This window comes from Gopherus evgoodei, chromosome 3 (assembly GCF_007399415.2).
Source record: "Gopherus evgoodei ecotype Sinaloan lineage chromosome 3, rGopEvg1_v1.p, whole genome shotgun sequence".
Lineage (NCBI taxonomy): Eukaryota > Metazoa > Chordata > Testudines > Testudinidae > Gopherus > Gopherus evgoodei.
In genome coordinates, this window is record NC_044324.1 from 12,975,161 (window position 1) to 12,992,863 (window position 17,703).

General features: G+C 53.9%; 1 protein-coding gene across 1 annotated transcript; it reads right to left on the reverse strand.

Annotated features, from left to right (window-relative positions):
* Window positions 1-5: 5 nt before the first annotated feature.
* Window positions 6-17,217, reverse strand: CLU (clusterin). Its single transcript, XM_030555093.1, has 9 exons — window positions 17,113-17,217; window positions 10,721-10,845; window positions 9,183-9,331; window positions 8,636-8,806; window positions 7,638-8,091; window positions 4,100-4,213; window positions 2,969-3,195; window positions 1,818-1,999; window positions 6-236 (listed from the first exon to the last, which is right to left on the reverse strand). The coding sequence occupies exons 2-9, from the start codon at window positions 10,803-10,805 to the stop codon at window positions 230-232; spliced, it is 1,389 nt and encodes a 462-aa protein (XP_030410953.1). The 5' UTR covers window positions 10,806-10,845; window positions 17,113-17,217; the 3' UTR covers window positions 6-229.
* Between the last annotated feature and the right edge of the window lie 486 nt (window positions 17,218-17,703).

The window sequence follows — 17,703 nt, forward strand, 5'->3', positions numbered from 1 at the left end:
TTCGCTGTCAGATCTAATTTTATTTCCCCTTTTGGGTCCCTACAACCCAGCAAAGTGCAGGCAGTACAGTGTTTAACCTACTAGTGCAGACAGCGAATCAGGGCTGCGCGCCAGGCCGAGGGCTCCTCCGCAGCGCTAGGGGATCTATGCAGCATGGAGAAGGGCGGTGCTGAAGGCTATGGCTTCTCTCTTCCGAGGACGAGACCGAGGATCAGGGCAGACGAGGGCATCACTCGCTGGTGGCAAGAAGAGATGGTGCATGGAGTTTAGCACAGCACAGGTTATGGGGCAGCGGAGTGGGGTGTAGGGTGGCATGGGGCCAGGAGAGGGCTAAGGAAATCAGATCGCTGCCCTGAGGAGATCCTCCTCAGAGGAGAGCTGGCCTGGTGATAAAGGCCCTAGTCTGGGGCTCAGCCCTAAGTTTACATCCCAGTTCTGCTACAAGCTTCCTAGCTAAGCACTGAAATCAATTGCCCAGGAATAAATTGTAAAATCTCAGTCACTGGAGGGTTTTAAGAGCAGGTGCGACAGACACCTGTCAGGGACAGTCTGATAAGCGTATTCCTGCCATGAGTGCAGGGGGACAGGACTAGATGACGTCTCAAGGTCCCATGAATCTATGGGCAAGTCATTAAGTCTGCCTCGGTTTCCTCAGCTGCAAAGCAGAGTATTTCCTTCCTTCCCCCTCATCTTGTGTCTGGTCTGTTCAGAGCATGAGCTCTTTAGGGTGGGGATGGTCTTAGTGGGTTTGTGCAGTGCCGAATACAAATATAAGCCAGCCTGGTACAAGTGAGTAATGGGGGAGGTTGGCTCACAGCACTTCAGGGGATGAGCAGGGTTCCTTTTGATGGCGATTGGTCATTTCTCTGGCCCTTTCCATCCCACGGTCATTTGTGAGTGTCATGGAGTCCCCGGGTGATGCTCTGGAACTGCTCCCCCCAAAGCCAGTCAGGACTTTGGGGAGCCTCCTCTCCCTCGGAGCAGACTGTCTCCAGGGCAAGAAGCTCCCACGGCTTCACCTCCTGGGTCTTTCCTTGGAGCATTCAGCATCCTCTGCCCCTCCGTGCGCTTTCCCCCAGCAGGGCCCTGGGGAAGCACCGGGTCCTGCACCCCCACTTTGCAGTCAGACGAGACTCTCAGCCAGCCAGTAAAATGGAGGTTTATTCGATGACAGGAACAGGGTCTAAAACAGAGCTTGTAGGTACAGAGAACCAGACCCCTCAGCCGGGTCTATCCTGGGGGACAGTGAGCCAGACCCCCACGTCTGCACTTCACTCCTCGTCCCCAGCCAGCTCCAGACTAACAACCCCCTCCAGCCCCTCCTTTCTGCTCAGCTCCTTTCCCAGGCCAGGAGGTCACCTGTTCTCTGTCTCCAAAACCTTTAGTTGGCATCTTTGCAGAGGAGGGGCCCAGGCCATCAGTTGCTAGGAACAGAGTGCCAGGCCTTTATGTTCACTGGCCCTTTGCTCTGTAGCAATCACACACCCTTATTCCACCACCTAGATACTTGAGAACTGCATAGGGGACACTGAGGCACCAACAGTATTCAGAGAAAACATTAAGAACATTCCCAGTTCGTCATAACAAACCTAACGGTTGCAAACCTCTGCCCACCTGCCACTGAAATGCAGCCATTTCTGGAGTGGAGCACAGCACTATACAACATAGGGTAGGAATGGGAGAAGCAGCCACCTATAGCTGTTGAGACTGGGGAAAGGAGTTTAGGGGAGAGGAAGTCTGACCCTGCTTAGCTTATGAGCTCTGATGAGCTAACATCCCAAAGTGCCATGGCCTATGTGCCACGACTGCAAACTCACATGGTATTCTGCTTGTAGCGCTTCAGAGCCTCGTCTGCCACCACCTCCATGAACTTGGGGTCATCCCAGGGGATCTCGCCCGGAACAGTCAGGGACAGCGGATCTGAGTCGAAGAGCTGCACAGTCACCTGAGTGTCAGAAGGTCTGGAGGAATCCTTGTGGTTGGGGGTCTTGGAAAGCACCTAGGAGAGGAAGTGGAAAGGAGCCCGTTAGCACAGACCCGGGGCTTTAGGCATCCAGCACCAGGGGATGGGGAACTTGGGAGCTCTGCTGGTGCCCTTCAATCCCATCCCTGCCAGTCCAGCCCCAAGCTCCACCACATCTACCAGGACCCCTCACACCTGACCCACAGCTTCCCTGCTTCTAGTCCAGCCTGGAGCCCCTGAAGCATGGTGGGCTGTTCACTGGGCAGGTGGCAGCAGCCCCAAGTGACCCAGCTGTGCCCCTGCCCACAGCTGCTCTGTACGGCTCAAAGGCTTGTGTGAGGCTGTCAGAGCAGAGAAGCACTTTTGTCCCAGAGACAATCGCCCAGTTGTACACATCCTGCTCCTGACCCACTTTGCCTCTTTCCAGCTCTCTGCTATTCTGGGGAGAAGTGGAGGGGGGAAGTAAATGTTTGCAGCTGAGCTGAACTCAGGAGCTCCATGCCCAGCTGGATGCATGGGCATCGTGACACAGGATCCATGGGATGGGGCTGTGGGGAATGGGCCAGTCTTGGCAGCAGAGCCACTCAGATGTCTGTTTCCCAACAGGTTTTGATGCCTCATTCATTTGGGTGGCACCCAATGCCAGGCTCCAATGAGCCACCCTGCCCCTAGTCCAGAGCATGCTCCCACCCTACTCCTCCCCAGCCCATGCTGCCCCATTCCTCTCTCCCCCTGCTCCTCTGGGCAAAGTCTCCCAACCCCCTGCTCTGCCCCACGGCTGGTCCCTTCTGGCCATCAGCTGCCTCCAGTTTAGGCTCTTTGTGACAAAGAGCAAGTGTCACATGCCCACCAGCTCTCTGGACACCAACAGGAAGTGCCCTATGGGCCACTGGAGGGAAATCAGTGGACAGAGTGAGAATCAGATCTTAGTAGCCCATGGCTCCATCTTGGTGCCTGCTTCCCAGGTGCCCCCCAGGCAGCGCAGGAAGGGCAGTGAGGACCCACCGTGGTGACCTGCAGCATGCCATCGCCTTTCTGCGTGAGGTTGGCCAGGCGGGACACCCAGCCGAACTGCTGGTTGAGCTGGTCCAGGAGGCTGGAGGTGTTGAGCATCTCCTCCTGGAAGGTCCTCAGCAGCTCGTCATACTTCCGAGTGAAGCGCTCTGCCAGGCGCAGGGCGTCCTCAAACTGCTCCCGCAGCTGGGCCTGGGCCGGGTCTGTCTGGGAGCAGTCTTCAGCCGGGGGGAGGAGGGCGTTATAAACACAAGAAGGGATCCCCAAAAGCAGGAGGGCAGGACACCTGGGTCCCTGCCCATTGCCCTGACAGTGAATGTAAACCCCGTGGAGACCCCCCCACAAATCCCCAAGGGATTGAGTGGGCCTCTGGTGCCTTGGCTTTGTCAGCCTTCAGTTTCTCCACCAGCAAAGCCAAACCAACTGGTGCCACTGCTGGTGTTAGGACATGAGAACATCTCCCCTAACACCACCAAGCCCTCCAGCCCTGCTGATTAGCTCGGGGTGGGGAGGTTAACAGCATGCGGTCACCTCCAAGTCCACTCACACCTCCCTGCCCCATCACTAAACCTGTAGCCGGCCAGCCACCACCTGCTCGGAGAACCACAGGCTGCTCGGCTGATCGAGGCCTGAGAGCCTGGTGCAGGTGGTCTCCCCTTCCATTCCCCTCCATGTAACACGTGGGCGGTAACTGAGCTCTATGGCCAGCTCTGAGGTGTTATCAATTGGCCTGATTCCCATGGAGCTGTGCCAGTTTACCCCACCGAGAACCTGGTCCCGGATCCGTGCAGGCCTAAATGCTGGTTACACATTTGTGCCGAAGATACTGGAGCGGTACTGAAACGTGGGATATTCTGCACCAAATCTGCCTAATCTAGGAACACAAAATACGTATTGGGGGGGATGCAACACTGTCCCCTGCTGGGGGAAAGGGGAAATCACATCTAGAGAAGACCCCATTTGTCTCACCCAAGAGGAGTGAGAAGCCCCAGTGCCAGTGAAAGGCGTTCACCAGGAAGGGATGGAACTAGAGGACGCAGGTTCTACTCTCCCTCTGGTGTGTTTATCTATGAAACTACAGGTGGTTACCAGCCCCTGTTATACTGGGTCTCCTTTGCTCACCTACAGACAGAATTTCCTGGCATTTTTCACACTTATCCTTCATCTTCAGGCAGCCAGCAGAATTGCGACGGATTTCTCGGCACACCATGCGGTCATCGCTGGAGTTGCGAGTCTCTAAGGGGTGGGGGAGGGAGGAGCATAGCTTTACTTCTCCGCACAGGCAAAACCACCCGACACTGCCAGATGCACCACCTCTCGCATTTGTACAGCGCCTTGCACTCCAATACTCTTTACAAAGTACTAGTTATGTAGATAGTAAAGCCTTCCCGTCCCACTGAAATGCAGCTGCTTCTGGGCTGGAGTGTGGCAGCTGTTTGATAGAGCACAGCAAATCTGCACAACAGCTCAAGATGGGAAACAGAATACTGCAGCCATTCAGAACCAGGCAAATATAGCAACTAACCAGACCCTGGAGTCTTAATTACCAGCTATCCCTAAGACACCTGCACAAGAATTTAAGGTTATATAGTCTGTCCTGTTATTCCTATTAAGCCTGGCAAATGATTCAAGAGCTTGTGAATCACCAACTGAGGAGTGCAAATAAGCTTCACGTTGCTTTTGCCATAATTCCCTGGCTCTGACATGTATTTATTCTACAAGGCTTGAAAGTGCTCCTGCAATTGCTTTCAAGCCAAGCTGGGATGAGGCAACACGTCACCGCCTGGCTCCTGGAGGGAAAAACATATACACAATTCCCGTGGGATTGTTAATAGTCTGAAAATGAAGTGTTAATACATTAACTAATCAAGTCTCTCCCACTTGTGTGAGGGAGGTGAGACAACCAGCACTGCCCTCTACTGGGCAGAATCAGAACTGCCCATCTGTGTGTCCCAGGCCATGCACTGCTACAAGTGTCCCCTTTAGCTCCAATGACCAGGGCCTGGGTTTTATCCGGAGTGTGAGGCTCTGGGTTCCAGCTTTGCTGCAAACTTCCCAAGTGCAGCATAAAGAATCGCGGAGCCCTACGCAGCCATGGATTTCTCAGAGTCAGACCCACTCTATGGCTAGGGAACATGAGGCAGAGACAAAGCGACTCGCCCAGTGCTGGAGCAGAAGCCAGTGTTCTCCCCCCCCCCCTTGCCACCCTGTGCTTGGATCAGAAGAGCAAACCTCCGTCATGGAATCCAGGGGCGGCTCGTGCGGTTTCCCCGAGTGGCGCTTTGAACCAGAACGGCCACTCCACTGCTCAGCAGAAAGCTGACCAGTGTCCTTTTCATTCCATGAGAGCTGCTGCCTTGCAAAATAAATCCAGGGATCAGAGCAAGGGGGCGGGGGAGGAAAGACGGCTTCCCCTCCTTTGTTAACAGCAGATGGGAGCTAACTTGGATGCTGCAGCTCCCCCTGCAGTTTCAGGCTGCTTTGACTATTGCTGAAAAGTATAACAGGATCAGGGGGGCGGGTGACAGAAACAGGATTGGGGTCGGGGGGACTCAGTCTTGGGCTCACTCAGTCCAGAGACTAGAGCTGAGTAGAAACCAGACATTCCATATTGCGGGAAATTCCAGGATTTCAACATTTCTTGCTTTTCCTCCAGCCTGAGACAAAAACAACCCCCCCCCAACCAAAAACAAACAAAAACAAACCTTTGTTTGAAGTTTCCCCTTGAAATGGAAATTTTCCAAAATAAAATTAGCTTGGGGTCAATGTAGACTTTTTGGGGTGGGAGAGACAGAATACAGAATAAACACAAAATTTCAAGATGACAAGTCAAAACATCCCAACCAGAAAGCGTCAGGACGCAATGTTTCAACCAACTGTGGCAAAAAACTTGTTTGAATCTCTTCCCTCTCCCCCCACATAGTTTTTAAACAAAAAACTTTGCTGAAATCAACACAGAAAGTCCCCCCCCTTGCTGAACCCAAACATTTAGTTGGAAAAGCTTACCACTAGCTCTACCTCAGGCTGTGCCAAGGCAGCCAACTGGGAGGCCAGCTATGAGAATCAGACTGTTGGTCCCCAGGGAGGAGGCCTTCTCGGGGGTGGGGGGAAGACACCACAGATTAAGGTCAGGAAGAACCATTGTTATCACTTGTATACACAGGCCATGGGACTGCCCCGATTCATAGACTCTAGGACTGGAAGGGACCTTGAGAGGTCATCACATCCAGTCCCCTGCCCTTATGGCAGGACCAAATACTGTCTAGACCATCCCTGATAGACATTTATCTAACCTACTCTTAAATATCTCCAGAGATGGAGATTCCACAACCTCTCTAGGCAATTTATTCCAGTGTTTAACTACCCTGACAGTTAGGAACTTTTTCCTAATGTCCAACCTAAATCTCCCTTGCTGCAGTTTAAGCCCATTGCTTCTTGTTCTATCATTGGAGGCTAAGGTGAACAAGTTTTCTCCCTCCTCCTGATGACACCCTTTTAGATACCTGAAAACTGCTATCATGTCCCCTCTCAGGTCTTCTCTTTCCAAACTAAAGAACCCCAGTTCTTTCAGCCTTCCTTCATAGGTCATGGTCTCAAGACTTTTAATCATTCCTGTTGCTCTTCTCTGGACCCTCTCCAATTTCTCCACATCTTTCTTGAAATGCGGTGCCCAGAACTGGACACAATACTCCAGTTGAGGCCTAACCAGCGCAGAGTAAAGCGGAAGAAGGACTTCTCATGTCTTGCTCACAACACACCTGTTAATGCATCCCAGAATCACATTTGCTTTTTTTTTGCAACAGCATCACACTGTTGACTCATTTAGCTTGTGGTCCACTATAACTCCTAGATCCCTTTCTGCCGTACTCCTTCCTAGACAGTCTCTTCCCATTCTGTGTGTGTGAAACTGATTGTTCCTTCCTAAGTGCAGCACTTTGCATTTGTCTTTATTAAACTTCATCCAGTTTACCTCAGACCATTTCTCCAATTTGTCCAGATCATTTTGAATTATGATCCAATCCTCCAAAGCAGTTGCAATCCCTCTCAGTTTGGTATCATCTGTAAACTTAGTAAGCATACTCTATGCCAATATCTAAGTCGTTGATGAAGATATTGACCAGAGCTGGTCCCAAAACAGACCCCTGCAGAACCCCACTAGTTATACCTTTCCAGCAGGATTGGGAACCATTAATAACTACTCTGAGTACTGTTCTCCAGCCAGTTATGCACCCACCTTATAGTAGCCCCATCTAAGTTGTATTTGCCTAGTTTATTGAGAAGAATACCATGCAAGACCATATCAAATGCCTTACTAAAGTCTAGGTATACCACATCCACCACTTCTCCCTTACCCACAAGGCTCGTTATCCTATCAAAGATTTAGTTAGTTGAGTTAGTTCTGGTCTGAACTAGAGTAGATCTTTTAGAAGAACATCCCATCTTGATTTAAAAATGGCCAGTGGCAAAGAATCCGCCTGCCCCCACCCTCCTTCTTTAAAAAAGTGTCTTGGGCACAAGGATAGTGCTGAATAAGTGATCTCAATTCCTTCCAGACTCCCCCTGGTGACCAAAGCCAGGGCCCTGCCCACAGGCACATGCTAGTCATTACCACCCACCAGCTCTGCTGAATCTGCCCCAGAGGCCCCTGAATATCCCCCACCTGTGGTGAACCCTCCCAGCAGAGGGTCTTGGCTGCCTTCGAACCACTGGCCATTCTGCTCCATGGCCTTCTGGGCTCTCTCGAACATGCGCTGGGTCATCTCGAAGAGCGGCTCGAAGAGACTGTGGAAGCCATGGTGACGGGGTGGGGAGAAGAAGGGGTGCGTGTCCCGGACCACCCTGGCATTTGAGTAGGGGAAGCGGAAGCGGAAGGGTGCATGCATGGCCCTGCGGGAGCCCCCTGCAAAGGGCGAGCGGAAGAACGGGGCCATGTGGCCATAGGCCCGTGTGCTCTCCTGGAACAGGTCATCCACGCTGTCCTCCACCAGGCTGTAGCGCTCCTCCAGGTCCTCCAGCCAGCGGCCCTGCTGCTGGTCCTCTTCCAGCAGGGAGTTGATGCGCTCGCCGTTCACCCAGATGGAGATGGGGGAGGAGCGGTTCAGGAACTCCTCCAGCTACCAGAGCAAGGCAGGGACAGGACCTGGTGAGCTGGGCAGGCTGCTGCAGACCCACCCCACCACCCACCCTACACAGAGCTGGGGCCCACGCCACTGAATTGCAGGGAGATCTGCTCCCTACTGGCCTCAACTGGGCCAAGTCAGCAACTGCTATGGGCCAGAGGGAATATGTGCTGCAGACCCACGCTCCATATGGACGATGTGGTGGACAATGGTGGTCAGCTAATTCCTGCTGGCTTTCCAGCAGCTGGCAGACAATCAAGGCTAGAGCCCTCCCCCGCCCGGTGCCTTCTGTCCATCTCAGAGTTGGACCATTGAAGAAATCTACCAAGAAAGCACTGGCACATGGGTCTCCTGGTGCCACGGAGCCCTACAGGCTCTGTCCTCAGCCACATCACCTAATTCACATGCTAGCCCACTCTCCCACACAAGCCCTGCTGATCTTTCACAGCATCCCACACCCTGGCGGAAAGAGGTCCTGGCTCTCCTATACCACGATGCTGAGCACCAGAGACGGACCTAGACCAAACAGCTCACTCACCTGTCGGCCAACCAGACCTGAGCCACTCCTGCACGTCCTGGAATAGAACCTCATGCAGGTCTGCTTCAGGCAAGGTTTGCATTCCTCCCACAGGGCCAGCATGGTCTCATTGCACACATCCGGCTTCTCGGTCAGCTTCTTCTCCGTTTCCTTGGCTAGTTGCATGGCTTGCTGGAAGCAAATGCATTAAAACCAGGACTGTGAGGGGCTGGGCCACTAATGGGGATTCTCCCTTAGCTCAAAAAGCAGGAGCCTAGGTCTTTAGAGTAGGAGAATCAGAGTTCTAGCCTCACTCTTGATAGGAAGTTGCTGCTGGCTAGCATGGGAAACCCACCACCATCACCTAGGAAACCTCAGGGGGCCTGTGGATTCATTAGAGATTTTCCCCAAACTCCCAGCGCAGAGAGGATAAATGACACAGCCATTTTGCATTGTTCCACGTGAGCGTCAGACCCCCGTGGCCCAAATCGTGAAGAGATTCAGCAAAAAGGTTTGCAGGGACGTTCTTCCGTTGGTTCCCCTGCCTGCGTTCCTGCCATTTACTCACCTCTTTCTTCTGCTTGGTCTTCTCCAGCGTGGTCAGGATCTCCTGGTGGTCTTTGCTGGTTTTGTCCATGAGGCTTTTCATCTGCTTCACCCCGTTGATGGCATTCTCGATCTCGGTGTCTATGTATTTGCTCCCGGCTACAGACATTTCTGAAGGAGGGTGTGGGGAGGGAGGGAAGAAGTTAATTGCCTCAGGAGAGCTATGCTAAGATGGCCTTCAGCTGAGGACACCTCTTTCAAGATGGCCACTCAGACTCCACAAACACCATCTTCCCCACCCAAATACTTGTGTCTCCAAAGCCTATTTGCCCCAAAAAAGGGTCAAATCCAATTCAGCTGAAATTTCACACAAACTTCTTATTTGCCCAGCTCCATTCTCAGGCCTTTGAGACCTGAACCTTGCTTAGATCTGGGCTGGGACCATGCCAGAGGGAGGCAGCCAACAACAACTGAATTTTGGTGCCAAAGATTTAGAGTAGAGTAAAGACTGATCCCACCCAGTCCCCCTGAACCCACTCCCCTCTGAGCTGCAACTTCTGCTACTCGGTGCACTATTTTCCACAGGACCCTACCTAGCAAACCCTTAAGAGTCGATACTTTGCAGTGTCACCATGTGGGGAACTGTGGGAGAAATGATCTCGTGATGCAAGCACCTGGCTTGGACCCATGATACTCCTGATGCCAGGAACTTAGGGGTGTGGGTAGTTTGTTTAGATGAGCCTGATCTGCACCACCCAGCCCCAGATCCAGATTTCCCCACAGCTTGAGGTCCTGGCCTCAGGGGTCTGGACCACAGATTCCTAGATCCCCAGGCCAGAAGGGACCATTGTGATCTCCTATACAGCACAGGAGAGAGAACTGCCCCTCAATAATTCCCAGAGCAGAGCTTTAAGAAAAACATCCAGTCTTGATTTAAAAAAAAAAAAAAAAAAAAAACTGACAGAGAACCCACCACAGCCCTCAGTAAACTGACTAGGTCCGTCCCAGACCTTTTGTTTTGGTTCCTGGGGGCTCTTGCACCCAGCTTCTAAGCTCTTTCCAGCCTAATCCAAAGAGCAGCTCAGCCAAAAGCCTGGAGGTTCACCACATTTCAGATCTAAACCCACATCAGCCTAGTTCCCTCCCCTACTTGTCCCATACAAACACTGGGGCCCCACACCCCAATTTAGCCCCTCATACCTGCTGAGGGTACCTCCCCTCATACACATGCTGCTCCCCCGACTCTTACAGGCGGTCAGTACAATGGTGATGGGAGCCATAGATAAGTAGATCTGCTTTTGGGGGTCCTAGAAGCAACCCCTAGCAGCAAAGCCTGAGTAACAGCTGTGGTCAGTGGCTGGTGGGGCACCCGTCAGCTGGAGCACAGGTCACAAATCAGATAAACTCATCCCTGTAACAGCCTGGCTGGCCCTGCAGCAGAGCTTCATGCAGTCCGTGGCACTGTGTAACCCGTATTACTCCACATGTGCCGATACCACCAGCCCCAGCCACCCGGGGAGTTTCCGCCACGGCGCACGGAGCCTCCCCAACACCACTTACGTTGCAATTCATTGGGAGGAACCAGGGCCTGGCCTTCCTCCCAGGACAGCAGGAGCCCCAGCAAGGAGAGCAGCAGCAGCGTCATCTTCCTCACCCCCTAGCGAACTCCAAGGTCGTGTGCAGCCCTGAAAGACAAGGAGAAGGAGAAATCAGACAGGTTCCCCCAGGCTGAGGGCACATTGTACCCACGGGGCCTACAGATCTATCCACACAGGAGCTCAAGCTGTCACAAGTATGTGGACGCTCCTAGGATGTTGCAATAGCCTCAAAGGACAAGTGGCGCTGGGCCAAGGAGACAGAGTGACTGAATCAATCTAAACAAAAAGGCAAGCTGATCTGATTCAAGGACAGTGTTGCAATTATGCTGGTTAGAAAACAGGACCTAGGGCCAGAAATCAGTATGTTAGAGATTAGGCCTAATTCATGGACAAAATAATGAGGGGGATGGGCTGTTCTGCTCATCACTCGCTTTTGGGGTCCTTAAAGCTTTTGGTCAGGCTTGACAAAGCCCTGGCTGGGATAGTTAGATGGGCTTAGTCCTGCTTTGAGCAGGGGGTTGGCTAGATACCTCCTGAGGTCCCTTCCAACCCGGATATTCTATGATTAAAAGAAAAATAGTTGAATGGGGAATGTGACGAACTGGGAAAGTTCTTAATGTTTTCTCTGAATACTGTGTTGGTGCCTCAGTGCCCCCATGGCAGTTCTTAAGTATCTGGCAGAGCAATGGCCAGTGCACCTAAATGCCTGACACTCTGTCTCCTAGCAACTGATGGCCTGGGCCCCTCCTCTGCAAAGGTGCCAGCTGAAGGTGTTGGAGACAAAGGGATCAGGTGACCTCCTGGCCCGGGAAAGGGGCTGAGCAGAGAGGAGGGGCTGGGAGGGGGTGTGAGTCTGGAGCTGGCTGGGGTCGAGGGTGGAGGGCAGACCTGGGGGTCTGGCTCACTGCCCCCCAGAATGGACCCAGCCGAGGGGTCCGGTTCGCTGTATCTACAAGCTCTGTTTTAGACCCTGTTCCTGTCATCGAATAAACCTCTGTGTTACTGGCTGGCTGAGAGTCACGTCTGACTGCGAAGTGGGGGTGCAGAACCCGGTGGCTTCCCCAGGACCCTGCTGGGGTGGACTCGCTGTGGGAAGCGCACGGAGGGGCAGAGGATGCTGAATGCTCCAAGGAGAGACCCAGGAGGTGAAGCTGTGTGAGCTTCTTGCCCTGAACAAGTCTGCTCCAAGGGAAAGGAGGCTCCCCAAAGTCCTGACTGGCTTGGTGGGGAGCAGTTCCAGAGCATCGCCCGGGGACTCCGTGACAGGGAAAAGTACAAAAGAACAGAGCGGCTATTCCAGCAAGCGTCCCCATCCCGACTGGCACCCCACCATCCCCTAGGCTGCCTTCAGCCTCACCCTGAGAGATGTCTTGGCCAGAACAGGCCAGAGAGCAACCCAGATGAGATCACCCCCTCCAGATGTGTCCCAACCACCATCTGCCATGGGAGCGATCAGCATCTGATATGGGCAAAGACTGCAGAACTGGGGGCTTTTCCATCTAAAAATGGTCTCCAGTGAAAAGGGACAAGGGACGTTGTTCATACGAAAGCCCAACTTGATACTTTACATTTCAAAGGCCTTAACGGCTTTTCTAGATCTTTAATAGAAGGTTACAAAAATACTGGTGGGTTTGCCAGGGTGTTAAGTGGGCTGACATCTCTGTATAGCAACCCCCCAGCCTGGTTTAACACTGGACGGTGACTAGTTCTGTTGACAGCTTCAGCCCCTGCGTTGCAGCTAAGTGAATACAACTGGCTGCTCCAGCCCAGCTGCCCGAGAGAGAGAAACACAGTCAAGAAACAGGGCTAAAAATGGTCTGGGATTTAACAAGCGAGCCAAACTCCACCAGCCTGACCACAGGCCTGGGAGCCAGGAAGAGCTAAGCTCTAACTTCTGCTCTGACCCAGGCTCCAGTCATGGCCATGGGCATGCCCCTTATCCCCACATGACAGTGGAAGGCAGAGAGTTCACCTCACACTGGTATTTGGGAAGCACCGTGAAAGCCTCAGGCCTTTCCTAAGTGCCACACATTACAGCAGCACATTTATCCCTCTAGTACCGTGGCTATGCCCAGCACTGACCCCGGATAAGTCCACAGATTGAAGTGATTGTTCAACCCACTGGTTCAGCATCTGATACCTCCAGGGCTGGTCCACACAGAGTCTAAGAGCCTACTACTGCTACAGCTCATGGAGTTAGTCATTTAGCTCAAGGTCCACGTTTTTTGTGCTGAAGGTCCCAGGTTCTATCCTGCTAGTGACCCTTTGGGGAGGGATTTTGATACCAGCAAGCTGGAAAAATAGGATCTAGATTCTGAGTGCTCAGCAGTCTGAGGTGTCTGGATCCAGCGCCATCTCTAGCTTTATCTGAGCCACAGAGACTTGCTGGGGTGGGTGTCTGGACTGGGGAGATGGAGTAATGCTTGGGGCTGGGGGAGCAGGGCTGTTCTGGGCTCAGGGGAGACTGCTCTTTGGCCATAGGCAGAGTAAGGTCTGCATCCCAGCAGTCCTGGATTCAAGTGAACCCACAGATTGCACAGTTAGAGGACTGAATAAACGAGGACTGAACAGTGACTGCTCCAGCCACGAGCAAGCCATGCTGGAGCTCAGAATTAGGATGGCTTAGCAGAGCTTTGCCCCAAGAACCAAAACAAAAAACCACAGGAGAAAAAATGAGCTATGAGTCATTCTAATGACTCAGCCCCCACCAGGGTTATCTGCTTATTTATACATGCACAAGGCCCCAGTGTCCCTGCTATGACCCAAATGCCCATGAATTTCTGGCAAGGCGGCTACCGCAGCCCTGAATGCAGGCCAGGAGTGGATGCCAAGACTTGATGTCTGGGAACGTCTCTACTGTGCAGCAATCGGAAGATCTTACATAAGAGCCCCCAACCCATGTTGCGAGCAGCTAGAGGACAACCAGTTCCAGCACTGCTTTGGGGGCCGGGGGGGTGGGGGGGGGCTTCTTTCCCAACAGGTCAGTGAATCACAGAGCAGTGGGCATGGGCTTGGGGGAGCCTGGGGCCAGGCTGCCTCAGATTTCTCGCCCGCAGTGTTAGTGAGCAGCTCAGTCAAATCCTGCCAGAAGCTAGAGAATAAAGTAGGAGACAAAACTGATCTGCAGAGGTCGATCTCTGCCGTCTCCAATTCGCTACAGCAGTGCAGGATGAAAGCTCGGCGCATCGCTCAACCCTCGCTTTGGTACACCCCAAATCCAGCTGGATTGCAAGCCCAGCAGCCCAGAGTGCATAACAGAACTCCTGGAGGCTAAAAAGCTTCCTGTGCTTTCCAGCCAGGAGAGAACATGAAATGTTTTCCTTCAGCAGCGAGAGCCCAGCTAGCGGGTTTGCCGGAACCAGGTGCCAGAAAGGTTTGCCTTCGAGTGTAGCGCCCGCTGCCGGATACAACAGGGGCAAGTGCGTCAGACACTGGAAGAGCAGAGACCATCAGCAGAAATAAAGTGAATGGTCAGGACCTCTGATCAGCAGATCTCAAAGATGGGCTGGTAGCATGATCCCCATGCAACTGCTGGGGAAACTGAGGCACTGGTCACCTAGCAGGTGGACAGCTGTGAGAGCACAGGTCTCCTGCCTCCTAGCTCCGTGTTGTAGCCACTGAACAGCACTCGCAGGTCAGCAGGTAGCACGCACTTCACTGCGTTGTCATTGCCTCCCTGGGCTTCCCTTCCAGTCTTAGGCAGCAGGGGATGCTTTAAATTACGCCTTTGGCACAGGGGGCTTTTACAGGGGCTCGGGATTGTCACATCTGGCAACAGCTGGAATCAACGCAGAGACCCTCATCAAGCGAAATGCTGCACAGGCAACCCCATTCACCAACAGCACCGGGGAAGGGGGGCCTAGGGTGATCAGACAGCAAGTATGAAAAATCAGGATGGGGTGGGCGGGGTAATAGGAGCCTATATGAGAAAAAGACTCAAAAATCAGGACTGTCCCTATAAAATCGGGCCATCTGGTCATCCTAGGGGGGCAGCACCCAGATTGGGTTCAGCGCCAGCTCTGCATTGGGGCTGGACCCAGCCCAAGCAAATGACACCAAAGCGATAACAAGACACTGAATGACCTTGCCAGAGATACCAGATCCCTCAGGCCAGAGGCAGCAGGATCGATTGGAGCTGAGCAGCAGGAGCCACATGGCAACTGAGGGGGAGGCAGAGGGAAGTGTAGGAGTCAGGGGTGAAGCTGGAAGTAACAGCTCTCCCAGGGAAGGGGGACTGGACAGGAGGACAAGAAAAGAAACACAAAGCAAGCCAAGCAACCAGAACATGTCTGGTTCAATGGGCTCCAGGGTTATTTAGAGCTGTAGCAAGTGAAGGAATGAAGCGACCCCATTAATCCAGCCTGCAATCCCCACAGTGCTGCAGATGCCCCCCTAGTCCTGACCCACAGCCCCCCTACTCCTCCAGGCATGGCCTTCGCACACATAGCTGTGATGCTACAGTCCTGAGTGAAAGAGAGACCGCCAGCCCTGCTGAACTGGGGGGTAGGTTTCATCTGATGTTGTCCAGCATCAAGTCAGGGTTAGGATACTCTTCTTGCCTGTGATCTAAGCCCAGAGCACAACCTGACTGGAGCCCTGGGCATTACCCCGGTGTTCCATGGGTCCCATGTAAATATCTTCAATATGGCTTCGGAGGGGGAAAAATATTCCCTGTGGGTCCCTGTCCCCTCCCTACAGAGCAATCGCTTCACAGGCAGACAGTGGCATAGCCATACAGCGTTATGGTCAGAAAGCATTTTGCCATTACCTTGAACTCCCACTCCCCATCAGCCCAGGCTCCCCAAACAACGCGCTGCTATGGAACTTCTCCCTGTTTTGATCAACATGCATGCATTCCCCACCCCCACACTAGGCAACTAGCCAGGTGCATTGTGGTTATTCCCCCCACACACATGCATTGCTCAATTGGCGAGGTGCATTGTGGTTATTTCCCCAATGTTTAAATACCATGAGTCAGAGCCCCAAGAGATTAGTTTAAAACAAAATCTGGAGATGAAAAACAACAAAAGCTGGATTTTTTTTTAATTGGCCTTCCAGGCCTCTAGCAAAGGTCCCATTTTCAAGCTGCTCTGCACCTAGCAGAGCTAGAAGTGAACTCTGAAAAGAAAGCCAGGCTGTGACTTGCTGGGGTTTTGAAAGAAAACAGCAACTATCACAAGACCTGCAATAAAACAGTCAGTGGCAGCAACACGGTTTCCCTTACTGCATTGCACAAGTGGCCTAGTGCTCTATGGCTAATTTCGCCTTCCTTTGAAGCATCCAGCATTGGGAACTCCTGGAGGCCAAGTTCCCAGGTTTGCCAGGCCAATGGTCTCATTACAAGGACCAACCAAATGCCAAGAGCCACTAACTGCAGCACTCTCTCTGTCAGGCCTTCTCTCCCACACATTGTTTATTAGCCCCTCACTTTCGTAATCAAGACATGTCAGTGAAAAGCTGGAAATGGCCATGACATGGCAAATCACTAGGGCCTGTAGCCCAGTATGACATCTCCATGGGCAACCCATTCCCACCCAAGGCCCCAGAACTGGCCAAGATGTAGGAATTCCCTCCTGACCCAAGGTGGGGAGCCCTGAAGCATGAGGATTCAAAACCATTAAAGAATTCTCCTGGGTTACATACCTGCAGAGAAGGTGGAATTACAGGGGACACTGCTGCTTGTAGGGAGGCCATTGGGGGAGCTGGAAGGGGGACAGTTAAATGCCACCACCCACCAGACCAAGCTGTGCACACATCTTAGTTACCTGGGCCAACTTCATTCTTCAGCAGCAATTTGGCAGCCGGTCCTCCCCTCTGAGAGGGACTGAGGGTCCCGCCACCGAATTGTCACCAAAGACCCAGACATGCCACTGCTCTCCATTGGCTGCTTCCTGCACTGGTACCTAGAGCCAGCCCTGCTAGTTACACCCACCCCTGTCAGAGAAAACCCTTGCAAGCCCACCCCTGCTTTGAGCTGGAAATGGGGTGTGCCGGTCCTTTCCCCGGGCGGGCAGGGCTCCCTCTTTCCCTAGGGATCGCTGCATGGATCCACCCCTCCCCAGGACGGATCAGGATTCCCCCACACCCTTAGCCCGTCTCTCTCCCCTCCCCAGGAGCGCGCACTGCCCCGGACGCTGGAGAAGCGCAGAGCGCCCCTCACCCGGAGCCTCCAGCGCCAGCTTCGCGCCCCGCGGAGATTTGCGCAGCGGCCAGGGCGGCCCTTGCGGAGCCTGTGGCGCGCACACCCCTCGCTGCAGCCCATCGCCCCGGCGCACTGGCAGCTGCACCGATCCGCGCAGTCTGCGCAACTAAGGGGGTCAAACGAGCCCTCCCGAGCAGCCCCGCTGCGCTCACCTCTGCGGCTCCGCGTCCTGCGCTGCGCCAGCGGGGACTGCGGCGCGGGGCGCTGTATTTATACCCGCGCCGGGCTCGGAGTCACGCCCGCAGAACGGCCTGGAAAGGGGCCGGCCCGGCCCGGCCCGGCCCGGCCCCTGCGTCTCGGCGGCAGCCAGTGGGCGCCCTTGCACCGCGCACGGCCGGGCTGTGTTCTCCCGGGGGCTCCGAGGCTGGAGGGGGCCGCTGGAGCGAGGCTGCGGTGAGGGGCGCTCCCCCATCCCCCCGCCACACACTCTCTGGCAGCGCCATAAATGCGCTCCTGGCTGGGTCCCACCTAAGCCAGCGGCCAGGCGGGTGCCTTGGTCTGCTCCAGCTACTGGGTGCCCCTGAGGCCCTGCCCCCTCCATGCCACCCCAGCCCAGTCCCCTGGGGGTCACCCAGCCCAGCACGAGGCCAGCAGCGATCAGGGGGGCTCAAGGACACCCTGTAACAACAGGCGCTGGGTCTGCTTGCAGCCCTGCCCCAAACCCTGGTCTGGGAAGCCCCAGGCACTTCACTGCCCCTTTCCTCTCCCACCCTGCCCCTGGCAGGGAGCTAGGAGCTCAGATA